At 30.2% G+C, this 14573-nt stretch overlaps 3 protein-coding genes across 6 annotated transcripts in view; 1 reads left to right on the forward strand and 2 right to left on the reverse strand.

Moving 5' to 3' along the window:
- The first annotated feature begins 115 nt into the window (after positions 1-115).
- The window catches only part of LOC118440332 (uncharacterized), a 48561-nt gene continuing 34103 nt past the window's right edge, over positions 116-14573 (forward strand). The window contains exons 1-3 of one of the 2 annotated variants that reach the window (XM_085658394.1): positions 116-331; positions 1587-1739; positions 11686-11906. The gene's annotated coding sequence lies outside the window, so the exon portion shown is untranslated. Of the gene's footprint in view, positions 332-1586; positions 1740-8085; positions 8653-11685; positions 11907-14573 lie in introns of those variants that run through there. The other variant, XM_085658395.1, reaches the window with a different exon arrangement.
- On the reverse strand, positions 939-3330 carry LOC118440336 (uncharacterized). 3 transcript variants are annotated; one of them, XM_085658399.1, is made up of 3 exons: positions 2953-3330; positions 1547-1713; positions 939-1208 (listed from the first exon to the last, which is right to left on the reverse strand). In XM_085658399.1, the coding sequence occupies exons 1-3, from the start codon at positions 3176-3178 to the stop codon at positions 939-941; spliced, it is 663 nt and encodes a 220-aa protein (XP_085514525.1). In that variant the 5' UTR covers positions 3179-3330. The 3 variants fall into 3 exon arrangements, with proteins under 3 accessions (XP_085514525.1, XP_035719104.1, XP_035719103.1); XM_035863211.2 differs by having other exon boundaries at positions 2552-3052; XM_035863210.2 differs by having other exon boundaries at positions 1547-1716; positions 2552-3052.
- Positions 12472-14573, reverse strand: part of LOC118440334 (uncharacterized) — a 31005-nt gene continuing 28903 nt past the window's right edge. Inside the window, exons 2-3 of the mRNA XM_035863207.2 lie at positions 13040-13206; positions 12472-12740 (exon numbers count right to left, since the gene is read on the reverse strand). Of these exons, the coding sequence (XP_035719100.2) occupies positions 12504-12740; positions 13040-13206 (404 nt within the window). The 3' untranslated portion in view covers positions 12472-12503. The remainder of the gene's footprint in view (positions 12741-13039; positions 13207-14573) is intronic.

Raw genomic sequence — 14573 nt, forward strand, 5'->3', positions numbered from 1 at the left:
CACATGGACGAGGAAAACGACGAAAGCACGCGCCCACGAGAAAGAGAGAGAGAGAGAGAGAGAGAGAGAGAGAGAGAGAGAGAGAGAGAGAAAGGGAGAGATAGAGAGGGAGAGAGAAAGAAAGAGAGAAAGAAAGAGAAAAAGACAGAAACAGAGAAAAGAAAAAGACAGAAGACGAGACAGAGAAGGACGAGCGAGCCGGATATTCTGCGAAGCCGAGAACGCATCGCATCGACGAATGCAAACGCATCGTTGCGGGGCTAGAAAAAGCACACCAGTCAAGTACTTGGCAACCGGCACAAGTTCTAATAATGGCGGCTTTATGTCCAACGTAAGTACTCTCTTCTCCGATCTTTCACTGACAAACTGTCTCTTTTCGAATTTATCGAATCTCAAGGAATTCTCTATCTATATTGCCATATCGACCACCTGCGACATGAACTAACTCAGCAAGTAATTGTTTTACAGGTTCGACGATAATTAGATTGTTACGTCAATGTATACGATAATAACAATTTCACGAATAAAGAATTATTCTTTATATAATTATCATTTGTATACATATATATATATATATATACGTTTAATACCAATATCATTGCAAATGACTGTAAATGGAAAATTGTTAACTAAAAAATTAAAATTTCATCAACCGATGGATGAAAACTGTTCGAACTGACTGTAAGGTAGATCTCTAAAATTATGTAAATTCACGGGAAAATTCTAGATCATCTATCTTCCAAGAAGATCATGATATTCGTCTCGTATTACGGACCGAAAACGAACGAGTAAACTACTTACGGAAGTTATTTCTCTTTTAACATCTTTGAAATATTTAGTAACTATAAATAAGGATAGGATTTTTTTATTAGTTCGAATGAAATAAAAAGAGAAGTCGTGAGTAAAACTTAATATTTTTTAATATTATATCAATAATGTCACGATGGATACATGGTAATTGTTAATACGATTTGAAGTATAAGAGCTAAAACGAAATTGATTTTTTTCATCGTAAGATCATTGGCAGTTCCGGTTCCGGTATTGCACAAAGATTTATCACAACAGGCGGTGCAAGCGTAAAGTTTCGTTCTTTCACCGATAACGATGCAACCGGGCTCACATTTGCTCGTACAATTTCTTTCCAACGACCATAATTGAGGACTGGAAGTCGAATTTTCTGTACTCGTCGTATAAGAAAATCGCTTCACCTGTAAAAAGAAACAAAAAAGAGAAAAGAAAAAAGAAAGAAAACTCGATTGAACAAATCATATTTGTTTAAAATTTTATATATTTATATATATATATATATATCATTCTTTTTTTTATGTTGATTCAAAAAAAAGATCATTTTGTATTTATATCATATTTTTATTAATTCAATTATATTTTAATTTCTTTTCTTTTTTTATATATAAAATGTCAATATCGTAACATTTTATTATTTATATTTTGATATTTTATTGAGATTCAGATACGTTCATTAATTTATTTATTTTTTTTTTTTTTTATTAGTCTTTCTTCTTTTTTATAATATTAAATTCCTTACCATGCAAATTCTTTTATCGTCCTGACACTTTTGAATAAAGGAACTGTGATTAGTGGAAAGATCGGAACACAAATCCCCATCAGGCATGGTACTGCATTGATAACACCATAAATCGTTTGGCCGTTCGGAAGCAGCATGAGTTCGATGTTCTTTCGTCATAAATTGACCTGCTTATCGAAGGAAAACTTATTACGTATGTATATCGTACACTTGATGAAATCATGTTAAGGTTAATAGTGCTAACATAAAATCTCGTTTATTAGATCGACATTTGAATGAAGATTGATGTAAGAATATAATAGAGAACAATTGTTAGATATCATATGTCTTTCTGCAAATATCACGTATATTGCATATAATCAATTAATTGTGTTATCGATGACAATATAATTTATTATGATAAATAATTTTAAATGAACGAACAACGAGAGAACTACGTTAATCGAAATGTAAAGAAAAAGGGAGAAAATTAAAATAAAATAATACTCACACACACACACACACACACACACACATATACATATATAATTTTGAATTAAACTAAAATTTTTAACGCGCAAAAGTAAACAGGCAAAGGCATAGAAGGGTCACATGGAAAGTATTAAAGGCACGTAAGCATGCATATACGTTATGTTTGTTTTAAATATATACAGGCAATAATCGTTGCTAAATAATCCGCTTGATGTCATCCAGAAGGATATATAATAAAGAATATAAGGTCCCATTTAGAAAATGTAAACGCGATCTTATCATAAATCACTACGAGGCCATTGAAAAAATCAAATAATTATCACTACGATGGTATTTCAATATTCGTTTTTTTTTTTTCTTTTTTCATGCTTTTCTTTTTATTTTTTTTTTTCGTTTTATTTTCTAATACTTAGAAAAATAATCGCGTGTATACGTATAAATCGGACATAGTTTATATACATGTACAAACACATACATAAACAAGGGAAGATAAGAAGATGGTAGATAAGAAGAAATACATAATCCATCACTTACCATCAGAGAGGACGATCGAAGTTATGATCAGGAAGCACACAAAGCTGACACGAATATCTTCAATCATTTTCGAAGCAATTGAAACACCTGATATGTATACTTATGTATATATATATGTATGTACATATATATATATATGTGTGTATGTGTGTACGGGTGCGTGTGTATGTGTATATGTATTATATTAATTCGAATTAAAAACCGATCGTAAAATCATCGCGTTTATGGAAAAAATAAAGAAGAAAAAAAAGAAAAAATTGAAAAAGACTGATGATCCGTCGACATTTTCCTTCGGAATTTTCTATATACGTATTAGAGAAATGGCACAAAGGACGATGGTAAATTCTAGTAGATGAAGAATGACAGACAATGGAAAAGAAAGAGGGAGAGAGATGGAATACTCTTGACTCGAGAATGGTAGACTCTTTTTCGCGGAATTTCGTCATGGCGACGACGCTCTCGCGACGCTCGCGACGCTCCGTGACCACACGGAATCTTCGTGAGTCGGTGGCACGACCTCAGAGTTTGCGCACTGCACGTGTCGCTCCAGAAACCTGGAAACGTTGAAAATCGATAATCCTGCGAAAAGGTCCCTGTCCCTTTCGTCGTAGTTGTTGTCGTCGTCATCGTCGTATGTTGACGTCAGAACCGTCGTACAAGCAGAATAAAATTAATTATGAATTTTAAACGTTTTTTCATTTTCTTTTTCTCTTTTATTTATTTATTTGTTTGTTTGTTTGTTTATTTCTTTAATTTTTTTTCCCATCAATAGTTCAATATTATTCTAATTGATTTGTAAAGAAAAAATGAAGGGTAATACATAGGATACTTATTTTTCTGATGAAAGGAAGAAAGATAGAAAAAAGAAAAGAAACAAAATCTATTTATCTCGTAATAATAATAATTATTTCCAAATGATTGACCCTTTAATTAATTCAAATAAAAGATACGAGATAATTCAGATTAACGTGTGTCCGTTCGATCGAAATAAATCGATTTTTCATTGAGGAATATAATATCCAATGAGGGAAAAATGAAATGAACCCGTGAAATAAATTTACCGACATTTTATCGAGAACAACGATAAAGAGTTGCTTGTTGTCTGTCTTAAACGGATCTGTTTGCTCGAGCGTTTCGTTGTTACTTGTGTATGTTTTCCTGTTCCCAAAATTTAGAACGTATCTCTCTGCTCTAGATGCAACAATTATCAATCTCTTAACATTCAGCCACTCGATAAATTGTCGACAATTTCGATCATGAAATCAAAATATTTATGTAAATATTCTAACAATTATATTATTATTATTATTATTATTATTATTATTATTATTTTTCTTTTTTGACAGCAATTAATTTTATACATTGATATAGGATGTATTTCTATTTTATTATTCATATTATTACACATAATTGGACTCATTAGCTACAGTATCATGAATCATTAATGATGAATAACCATTGCGATTGGTAATCCAAAATATCACGACTAATGTCTGAAATAATAACTTTTCAAATTTCTTTAACGTAAAGTATATATCAAATAAATAACGAATAAAAGAAAAAATATAAAATGTTGAAGTTTCTCTATATTCCTAGAAACGTTCATTCTTTCTTCTGTAAAGCAAAAGCATCAAAAAGAAAAAAGAAAAATCATCGTTTTTAGGATCCATCTTTACGTTTCAAAATGTTCTAATTATAAAATGTTCTAAAATGTTCTAAAAGTTTGTTTGAGTATTTTGACAAATCAATATCTCGATTGTCTGGCTTTCATGTAATCGGTTCTTCGATTAATTGAAGTTTGAATGATCCATTATATTAGTTATTAGATATCACACAATTACATCAATTCAAATATCTATATTTTGATGACATCTCAGAAATAATTTCATTGACATATCTTTTATTTATTTCATTAAAGTTGGAAATAAAGTGAGAACGAATTAATTTTTAATACTTCATTTTATCGGCGAATTTTTTTTTCATCCAAAGATGATAAATAAAAATCGTTCATCTTCTAAAGTAAATAATTTGCAAAATTCGATTATTTAAAACATTTTTAGATGCAAATGATTTTTATCCATATATATATATACATATATATATATATACGTATTTTATTATTTTATTAAAGAGTTAAACAAGCAATCATTTGTTATCTTGGCGTAGTTTTGTTAATTAGGTCTCTGAGCCATTAAGTCTTCCCTGTGCCGAGGATATCAAAGAGCTACCAGTCGCACAAAAGTATCAGTTATAACTTTTCATCGATCATTCCGCTTTTGTGAGACGTTACCTACACGTTCCGCAAAGGTGAATAACCGTAGGAAAATCGATTTCAAGTCGTTCAAACAATCGGCGGTACAACTGCTTTCTCTCTCACGAAGCTCTCTTACTACTTTGAAATTACTGCAACAATTCCAAGTATGTATTTGTCTTCTTTCTTCCTCTTTCTTTTCTCTCTCTTTCTCTTTCTCTCTCTCTCTCTCCTAGTTTCTCAGTTCAGCAAATAAATTATATCAGCAAACAATTTATCGATTGTCAATAAGATCGTACGATCTTATAAAACATATTATCTTTAATAATAATATTTAAAAATAAATTTTGAATGTTCTATGAATGCAAAATAAATTCCTCGTCCTCTTTCTAATGAAATTTTATTTGTAATACCACAGATTTTGTGATTATTTGTTTAAACTTTATAAAAAATTTACAACGTCCCAGATTTCGATAATAACTTCTCGCGTATCGATCTTGAGATATTTCAATTTAAAAATCAATTCTAACGTTTGTAAAGCATTCTGATGTATTCGTACATGCAAATCGATTCTACTAGATATTCATACAACGATTTTCAAGTAAACCCATAAAGTTTTCTATTGAAAGAGTGAAAGAAAAATAGAGAAGGAATAAATAAATAGCAATCTGCAGAATCAAACAAAAATTGAAAAGGTCTTCTCGAAGACATGGTACTTTCGATTGTTACAGCTGGTAATTCCGAGTTTAATAGAGAAAGTGAGAGAGAGAAGGCATCATTTATTTATTTCGTGTAATTAATCCGTTCCTTAATAAATCGTCTTCGTGCGATCATGTTTATGTAATGATATTACGATCATGAAAGCCGATTATCACGAAGGAAAAGAAAAGAATGAAAAGAAAAAAGGAAGTAAGGAAGAAAATAAAAATAACAAAGGAAGTAAGGAGGAAAATAAAAATAAAAAAGGAAGTAAGGAGGAAAATAAAAATAAAAAAGAATAATAAAAACAAAAAAACACGCACGGGCATGCGCATAAATACACACCCACATATATACTTCTACATATTTTCCTTTTGTCATGCGACATTTAATGTTCCAATATCAAGTTTAATGTACATCGTAACAGGAGAATTAAATGGCGGATCGAATATCTATTTCCGACAATATGAAGTGGGTCATTTTAATGTCAACGGAATGAGTTAAGGAATATGATGAAAGGATATTCTAAGGGATATTCTAAGGGAAAAGATGAAACAATGAGATGAGTGTCGTGAGAAAGATAGAAGATGAAAAGGAAGAAAAAAGTATAGATAGTTTATTTAACTCGATCGCAATAGTAATTTTTTTCTTATACAAAAATGATTCTTTGGGGTAGAGGGGGTGGAGTGGGGACGAGGGGGGGGCATTTGAAAATATGACAAAATGGATTTTCGTTGTGAAAGTCGATTCGAAATTACATTTACGCTTAAATAGATACCAATATCTACGTGTATTTGTATACATATAGATGTAATAGATTTTAACATATATACAAACACTTACGAAGGAAGTAGAGAATAACAAGTTCTTTTTTAGAACAGGCCATTAACCCCTTGACATACAATGACGTCTGAGAGACGTCATTCATTTCATGTGCCATTGTAGATTTTGACGTCTCCGAGACGTAAGGAATGGTCTCCGATGTACATCGTACAGTACATTATTAAATTATTCAATTATTTCACTAGTGTGTCAATTTTGTTTTGTTTAAAATGTTCAAGATGCTCTATTTATGCTCTCTTTTTTTTCCTCTTTTTTTTTCTTCTTTCCTTTTCTCTTTTTTTCTTTTTTTTTTTTTTTTTTTTATTGTATGTCAAGGGGTTAAGTTCCGTGGGTGATTCTTCATTGAACAATGTATATTCATTCTATTGACATTTACGTTAAAGCAACGTCACGTGATTGACGAGCTCTGATAAATTAAATCCGAACAACGTACTAGAAAAAAAAAACTACGAAAAAAATAATCCTGAATCAATAGTTAACGAGGTTTTAACGCGTACCAGAGATACGTTTACGATTAAAAAGTATTCCCATTTTATGTGCCTTTAAAAAATTATGAAGAAATAATCTCCTTTGTCAATGATGCAACGATTTAACAATTTTATAATTACGTTTCTTTATGAAGACGTAATATTATTCTACGTTATATATAATTCGCGTATGATACATTTTGTAAAATACATATTTATGAAAATATGTTAATTTATGCATTTAATTACTGAAAATATAAATGTAAAAACGTAGTAGGTAAAAATATGGTAATGATGATTTTTATTTAACAATGCAGATATTAAATAGGATATATGTATATATGTAGTTCTACTTTCCACTAATATTTCTAATTTACTCGGTCAGCAGTCAAAAATTTAATCAAAATATCTATATATTCTCCGTTCATTAGCGAAATCCCAAGTTTAGTAACATTTTTTCACGTAATATAAAAACGAAAAACCAATACATCATATGTGGATGAATAATATATCTATTTTAATTGTCACTTGAAACGCGTTTTCTATCGTCCTATTTTTTCTTTTTTATTTTTTATTACAACATTATGCGAGTTTAGATTTAAGTTCAATTTTACAATATCAAATAGCAAAGCTCTTGGAAGCTTTTTCGGGATAAAATATTTAAGGATTTATTTAAGTATGTGAGAGATACAAACATATCATAAAGCAAAAAAAAGGAAGGAGAATTGAAAAAAAAAAAAGAAAGAACGGAAAGAAAAGGAATAAGAATATGAAAGCGAAGTGTTAAAAATTACGAAAAGACAAAAAGTACGTTTGTATAAACGACATGAAAACAAAGAAAAAAAGACTATGGATTCATTTTTGATAACATTTCAAAGCTTAGTTTTCCGTCAAATATAAAAAGCTTTGTCTTTGGGAGAAAATGATTTTCGTTAGTCGAAGCTCGTCGGGATAGGATATAGAAATAAAAAAAAAAAAAAGAGGCTAGAAGAGATTGATAGATATATAGAAAAATACAATGGAAAAGAAGGAAAGAGAGAGAGAGAGAGAGAGAGAGAGAGAAACCGCTAAATATAGAAAATTGAAAAATCAACAAAAAAAAAAAAAGAGAGAAAGAGAAAGAAGATTCTTTATCATTTGTCGGTCTTGAAAAGTCGCGTTTGAAAGGATAGATTTACGTCATTGGATTAAAGTACAGCTGGTCGGTCGATGTTTACGGTGAAGCAACACGTGAGAGACGATGAGTTAGATTCTGACAGTACAACCCCCGTTGGACGTCGAGAAAGTTGCATATCCACGATTGTTATGAGTAACGCGCGCGCAGTTCCAGAGGAAAGCTCGGCAGCGCGGCAGAAAGCTCCGAAAGGGATTGGTCGATCGGCTGCGGTCGATCGTGGAAGGGGCTACCGGGTCGAGACCGAACATCGCAGTATCGCTCCGACTGTCGCGACGGTCTGAACTATTTTCAAAAGCTCGGTGAAAGCTCCGAAAAGCTTCGAAACATTCTATATCCTATTGAACTATCGATCATTATTATTTAATAGAATTTTATTACGGTCAAAACTATGTTACTTTCTTTCACGTATATTTACAGTTTTTTGTCTCGCGAAATGATTGAACCGTTTGAGAGTGAACTAGAAACCTACGAGAAAGACTTTCAACGTGCAATTAGAATTTTATATTAAATCAAGATCTTTTCCCTTTTTCTTTTCTTTCTTCCTTCTTTCTTTCTTTCCTATTTTTTTCTTTTCTTTTTCTTTTTCTTTTTCTTTTTTTTTCTTTTTTTTTTGTTTTTTTTTTGATAATCATATACGGACAACGTCACTTTTGATTCAGAATCGGTACGTATTCATACACGTACATTCATTTTTTCTTATTATTATTATAGTTTGCTTCGTTAGATCTATAGAGAGATGAGAAAACAACGATCGTATTGAACGTTCATTATAGAAAATAATGTAATATTTCAAAGAAAAATGCCTTGAATATCTTCCCTTTTTTTCTTTCTTCTTCTTTATATTTTTATATATGTTTATTATTATTATTATTATACTAAACGTTCGTTTAGAATATCATTTCTATGTTCGTACGTTGTAAATAAAACTTGTTAAAATATATAGATTTTGCGAACGATCGATCAAAGAAGAAAAATCTAACGAAGTGAGACGAGAGTTCGTACTCATTAAAACAGGAGACTTTAATTAGAAGTTAAAGTTTAAGCTTTGATTCTAACTTCTGGTTCCTTCAAAAGAGAGAAAGATAGAAATGGAGAGAGAGCAAAAATAGAAGCGAAAATTTTCGTCATTCGGTAAATGGCAAAACCTACGCTCTGTGCTTATAGTACTCGTACATATGTGTATATCTATGTATCATTTCCTTTCATCTACAATCCGGGAAGAAACTTACCAAAACATTTATCTTTCATTAAACGTAAGAAACATTAAGAAAAGAAGGAAAAGCGTAGGCATCGTTGAAATCTAAGTTTACAATTGCAATGAAGATTGGATTAATGGCACAAGGACTTTTTTTATTACGAAAGACAGATAAAAAAAAATATTTAAAAAATTGAAAATAAAAAGAACGATACATATCGTTCAAATAGACTTTAATATTTTCTACAATAATTTTAAATATTACCTGATATTTACGTATCGTTATTATTAAAATTTTATACGCCGAAATCGATCATAAATATTAATGAAAAATACAGAATATACTTGATAATTAACGAATCTATCAGAAATAATAACAAAAAGATACTCTATTTCAATTTTATAAATGTTTATAAAATTATAGGTAATTATTAAAATTGGAAGTATTGTATCGGATCTTATTAAAAGTAGAAGTGATAGATAGTAAGAAAATTTTTTAAGATTGATGTTTAAGCTTTTCTTTAAGAAAAATTTACAGGCAGAAGACAAGTTAGAGACGTACAAACATTTACATATATTCAAATAGTTTTAATCCAAATTTGATATCGAGCAGCATCAATATCAATGTCTATTTACTTTCGTAACGAATTACCTTTACATGTACCTTCGTAAGATTTTTTGTTACTGGAAACTAAATGATAAATCAATACTGTCACGAACGACCTTTCATACAAGTTAGTAATAATTTTCTAAATGAACTTCATTAAAATAAACTCGTACAGCATAGTGAACATCGTCGAAATAATATAATTATCGATTATTACATGTCTCATTCGATTAATGAAATAGATATAAATTAGATACAAATAGATACAAATCAAAAAGGTCATATATATGTTCGAAGCAATAAATATTGTGAACTTAATGAAGTGACGATGACAATATATCGATATAAAAAAACCAATAAATATACATATATACAAGTATATATATATATATATATTTCATATATATATATATATATATATATATATATATATATATATACATGTGCACATATAAAATATATGTACATTTCAAAAAATAGGTATTTTTACGTATATACATGATTTCATATAAAGTTGTTCCCATAGAAACAGTTTAAAAAAGAACGATCGATAAATCCTCGATGAACTTTCGATGTTTGTTTTATTTCAAAATTTCTCAGCACGTACGTCGCAAATCAATTCTTCGAATTTCCCCTTTTAATTCGAACAAGCTTTTGCTGTTACGAACTAATTGCTCGTCATTGATCCACGATATAAAACTCTTTATGTTGTATGAGTACTTTAACACGGTAAGGACTATTTGTTAATTGGATAAAGAACCTTGCGAAAAACGTGTTCAATTTTTTTATTCCTAAAGTGACAATGAAGAAAGTGATTATTTTTACACTGTCTACCGTTTTCCTTGAATATCAATAAAAATAAGATGCGTTAATACCTTGAGATAATGATTTACAACGAGAAAAAAGAGAGGGAAGGAGAGAGAGAGAGAGAGAGAGAGAGAGAGAGAGAGAGAGAGAGAGAGAGAGAAAGAGAGAGGGAAAATAAACACTCGAAAATGATGTTGTTAATTTTTTATCGACGAAAGTAAGGATTCGCTCTTTGACAATATTGTTTTCTCTTTTATTAATTTTTTCTTTTTTTTTTCTTTCTTTTATCTTATATCCGCTTAGTATGCCGTTTTCGCGAGCTTTTTAAACTTTCAGATTGATAAAAGAAAGAAAGTAAATGTTATTAAAACAAATATACTATAAAGATTTTCTTTGAGAAAAAAGCTAAGTTAAATTAATTTAAGAAATATAATTTTAGTATACACATATTCATACATATGTGTGTGTGTGTGTGTGTGTATGTGTATATATATAGTGAATCGTTCCAAATATTTACTTCAAAAAGAAATATTTCCCCGAAGAAATTCCATTGCATTTTATTCTGGGACTTTTTGAACACTGAGAATTCGAAAAATTTCAATACTCCCCTTTTTTCAAGAATTGCGTAGAAATGATGGTTAATATGAATAAATTTCTGCTACTGATAGTTCACAAATCCAACTTAAATCTGTACTAAGGATACCGCTCAAATATTCCGTTACAATTTATTGTCGAGAATATTATTTCGAATTCTGAACATTTCGTTTCATCCGAATATATTTTTACTTTCACGAGTTTAACGTGAGAATATATATCGTATGATAATCGTGATGGAAAATCCTTCTAAATATTATTGTTTTATAGATTTTCGTCCTTCAGATTTTTTTCTTCGAAATAAAAATAATCGATAGTTTTACGCAGATCTAAAAGTACCTTTTTGTAATATCAGAAACAATGCGATTATTTTAGCGAGATACGCGATAATCGTTGAAACTTTTTACGAAATAAAATGATATTTCTTTATTAAACTGTCTTACCTACGATAATAGTCATTTCGATGTGGTGATATTTTTTCATGGATTTAAAAGGAAAACGTAAAAGAAAAAGGAAGAGTGGAAGAGAAATTGAAAAAGGAGAGGCAGAAACTGAAAAAAGAAAAAGATACAAGACGAGAAGGAGAAGAATAGAGCGTGCCAAATATTCTGCGAAGCCGAAAACGCATCGCATCATTGCGGAGCTCGGAAAAGCACACCAATCAAAGTAATTGGCAACAGCCACAAGTTATAATAATGGCGGCTTTATATTCAATGTAAGTACTCTCTTCTTCGATCTTCCATTGACAAACTGTCGTTCTTCGAATTTATCGAATTTCAAGGAATTCTCTGTTTACACTATCATATCGACCACCTGCGACATGACACAACTCAGCAAGTAATTGTTTTACAGATTCAACGATAATTAGATTGTTACGTCAACGTAAATGACAATAACAATTTCACGAATAAAGGATTGTCCTTTATATAATTATTATTTGTATATGTATATATCGTACGTTTAATATCAATATCATTGCAAATGACAGCAATGGAAAATTATTAACAAGAAAATTGAAATTTCATCAACAGATGGATAAAAACTGTTCGATCTGACTGTATGATGGATCTATAAAATTATGTAAATTTACGGGAAAGTTCTAGTTCATCTTTCTTCCAAGAAAATAGTGATATTCTTTTTGTACTAACAGATAGAAAACGAGCGAATAAAATACTTGCGCAAATTGTTCCTCTTTCAACATTTTCGAAATATTTAGTAACTATAAATAAGGATAGGATTTTTTATTAGTTCGAATGAAATAAAAGGAAGTCGTGCATGAAACTTAATGTTTTATAATATTTTATCGATAATGTCACGGCGAATACATTGTTAAAATGATTTGAAGTATAAGAGCAAAAACGAAGTTGATTTCTTTCATCGTAAGATCGTTGGCAGTTCCGGTTCCGGTATTGCACAAAGATTTATCACAACAAGTAATGCAAGCGTAAGCTTTCGTTACTTCACCGATTTCGTAGCAACCCGGATTACATGTACTCGTGCACATTCTTTCCACCGAGAATATTTCAGGATAGTAAGGATATTGTATCACCTATAAAAAAGAAAAAAACACACACACACACACACAAAAAGAAGAAATAAAAAGAAAAAAAAAATAATGGACTCGATTAAAGAAATCATATTTATTTAAAATTATATATGTATAATTTTTTTTTCTTCTATATTAATTCAAAGGAAAAATTATTTTTGATTTGTATCATATTTTTATTAATTCAATTATATTTTAATTTTTTTTTTTTTTTTTTTTTTTTTATGTATATAATGTCAATATCGTAACAATTCATTATTTATACATTGATATTTTATTTTATAATATTAAAATTACCTTACCATGCAAATTCTTTCATCTTCCGAACACTTTTTAATTATGGAACTGGCATTACTGGAAACATTGAAACAGGACTCTCCCTCAATGGAATTATTGCACTGATAACACCAAAAATCGTTTGATCGTTCAAAAGCAGCATGAGTTTGATGTTCCAAACCCGTAGATGGACCTATTAATCGAAGAAAACTTACTACATATATATATCGTACACTTGATGAAAATCACGTTAATGTTAATAATGCTAACATAAAATCTACTTTATGAAATCAACGTTTGAAGGGAAGATTATTGTAAGAATATAATAGAGACCAATTTTTGAAATATGATCTGTCTTTCTTCAAATATTATGTATTTTCCATATAATCAATTAATTGTGTTATCGATGACAACATGATTTTTAAAGAAAATGAAATTTAAAGAAAACGGGAGAATATTGAAATAAAATAATACACACACACACACACACACACACACACACACATATATATATAGTTTTGGATTGAACTACAATTTTTAGCGCGCAAAAGTAAATAGACATAGGCACATAGCCGCCATACGAAAAATGTTAAAGGCACGTACGCATGCATATTCGTTATGTCTGTTTTAAATGTATACAAGCGATAATTATTGTTAAAAAATTTGTTTGATGTCATCTAGAAGAATATATAATAAAGAATATAAGATTCCATTTAGAAAATGTAAATGCGACCTTATCACAAGTCACTCTGAGATCATCGAAAAATCAAAAAATTATCATTACGATGATGCCTTAATCCTTTGACGTCAATACAATATTCCTTTAAATCGTTTCTTTTTTTTTTCTTTTTGGTTGTATTTATTAATACTTAAAGAAATAATCGCATAAATCAATCGTATAAATGAAGCATAAAGTATATATACAAATACGAACATATATATGAACAAGGAAAGATAAGAAGATGGTAGACAGGAAGAAATGCATAATCCATCACTTACCATCGGAGAGGACGATCAAAGGCACGCAACGCTGACACGAATATCTTCAATCATTTTCGAAGAAATCGAAACACCTAATATATATACCTGTACATGTATATACGTATATGTGTATTATATTAATTTGAATTAAGAATCGATGCTAAGGATCGTCGCCTTTATCGAAACAGGAAAAAAAAAGAATACAAAAAGACTGATGATCCGACATTTTCCTTCGTAATTTTCTATACACATATACGAGAAAGAAGACACAAAGGATAATGTTAAACTCTAATAAACGAAGAATGACAGATAATGAAGAAAAAGAGGAAGAAATATAGGATACTTTGGATTCGAGAAAAATAGATTCTATTTCGCGGAATTTCGTCATGGCGAAGACGCTCTCGCGACGCTCGCGACGCTCCGTGACCACACGGAATCTTCGTGAGTCGGTGGCACGACCTCGGAGTTTGCGCACTGCACGTGTCGCTCCGAAAACCTCGAAACATTGAAAATCGATAATCCTGCGAAAAGGTCCCTGTCCCTTTCGTCGTAGTTGTCGTTGTCGTCGTCATCGTCGTA

This window comes from Vespa mandarinia, chromosome 7 (genome assembly GCF_050613455.1).
Source record: "Vespa mandarinia isolate Hongniang chromosome 7, ASM5061345v1, whole genome shotgun sequence".
In the NCBI taxonomy this organism is placed as follows: domain Eukaryota; kingdom Metazoa; phylum Arthropoda; class Insecta; order Hymenoptera; family Vespidae; genus Vespa; species Vespa mandarinia.

Bases quoted from the DNA above. Each gene is read 5' to 3' on its own strand.
- LOC118440336 (XM_085658399.1), bottom strand. From the start codon at position 3,178: ATGACGACGACAACAACTACGACGAAAGGGACAGGGACCTTTTCGCAG. The intron at 1,714-2,952 runs GTATTCCATCTC...TTCGATAAGCAG, and splicing joins CTACCATTCTCGAGTCAAGA to GTCAATTTATGACGAAAGAA. The intron at 1,209-1,546 runs GTAAGGAATTTA...TTCTTTTTACAG, and splicing joins ACGATAAAAGAATTTGCATG to GTGAAGCGATTTTCTTATAC.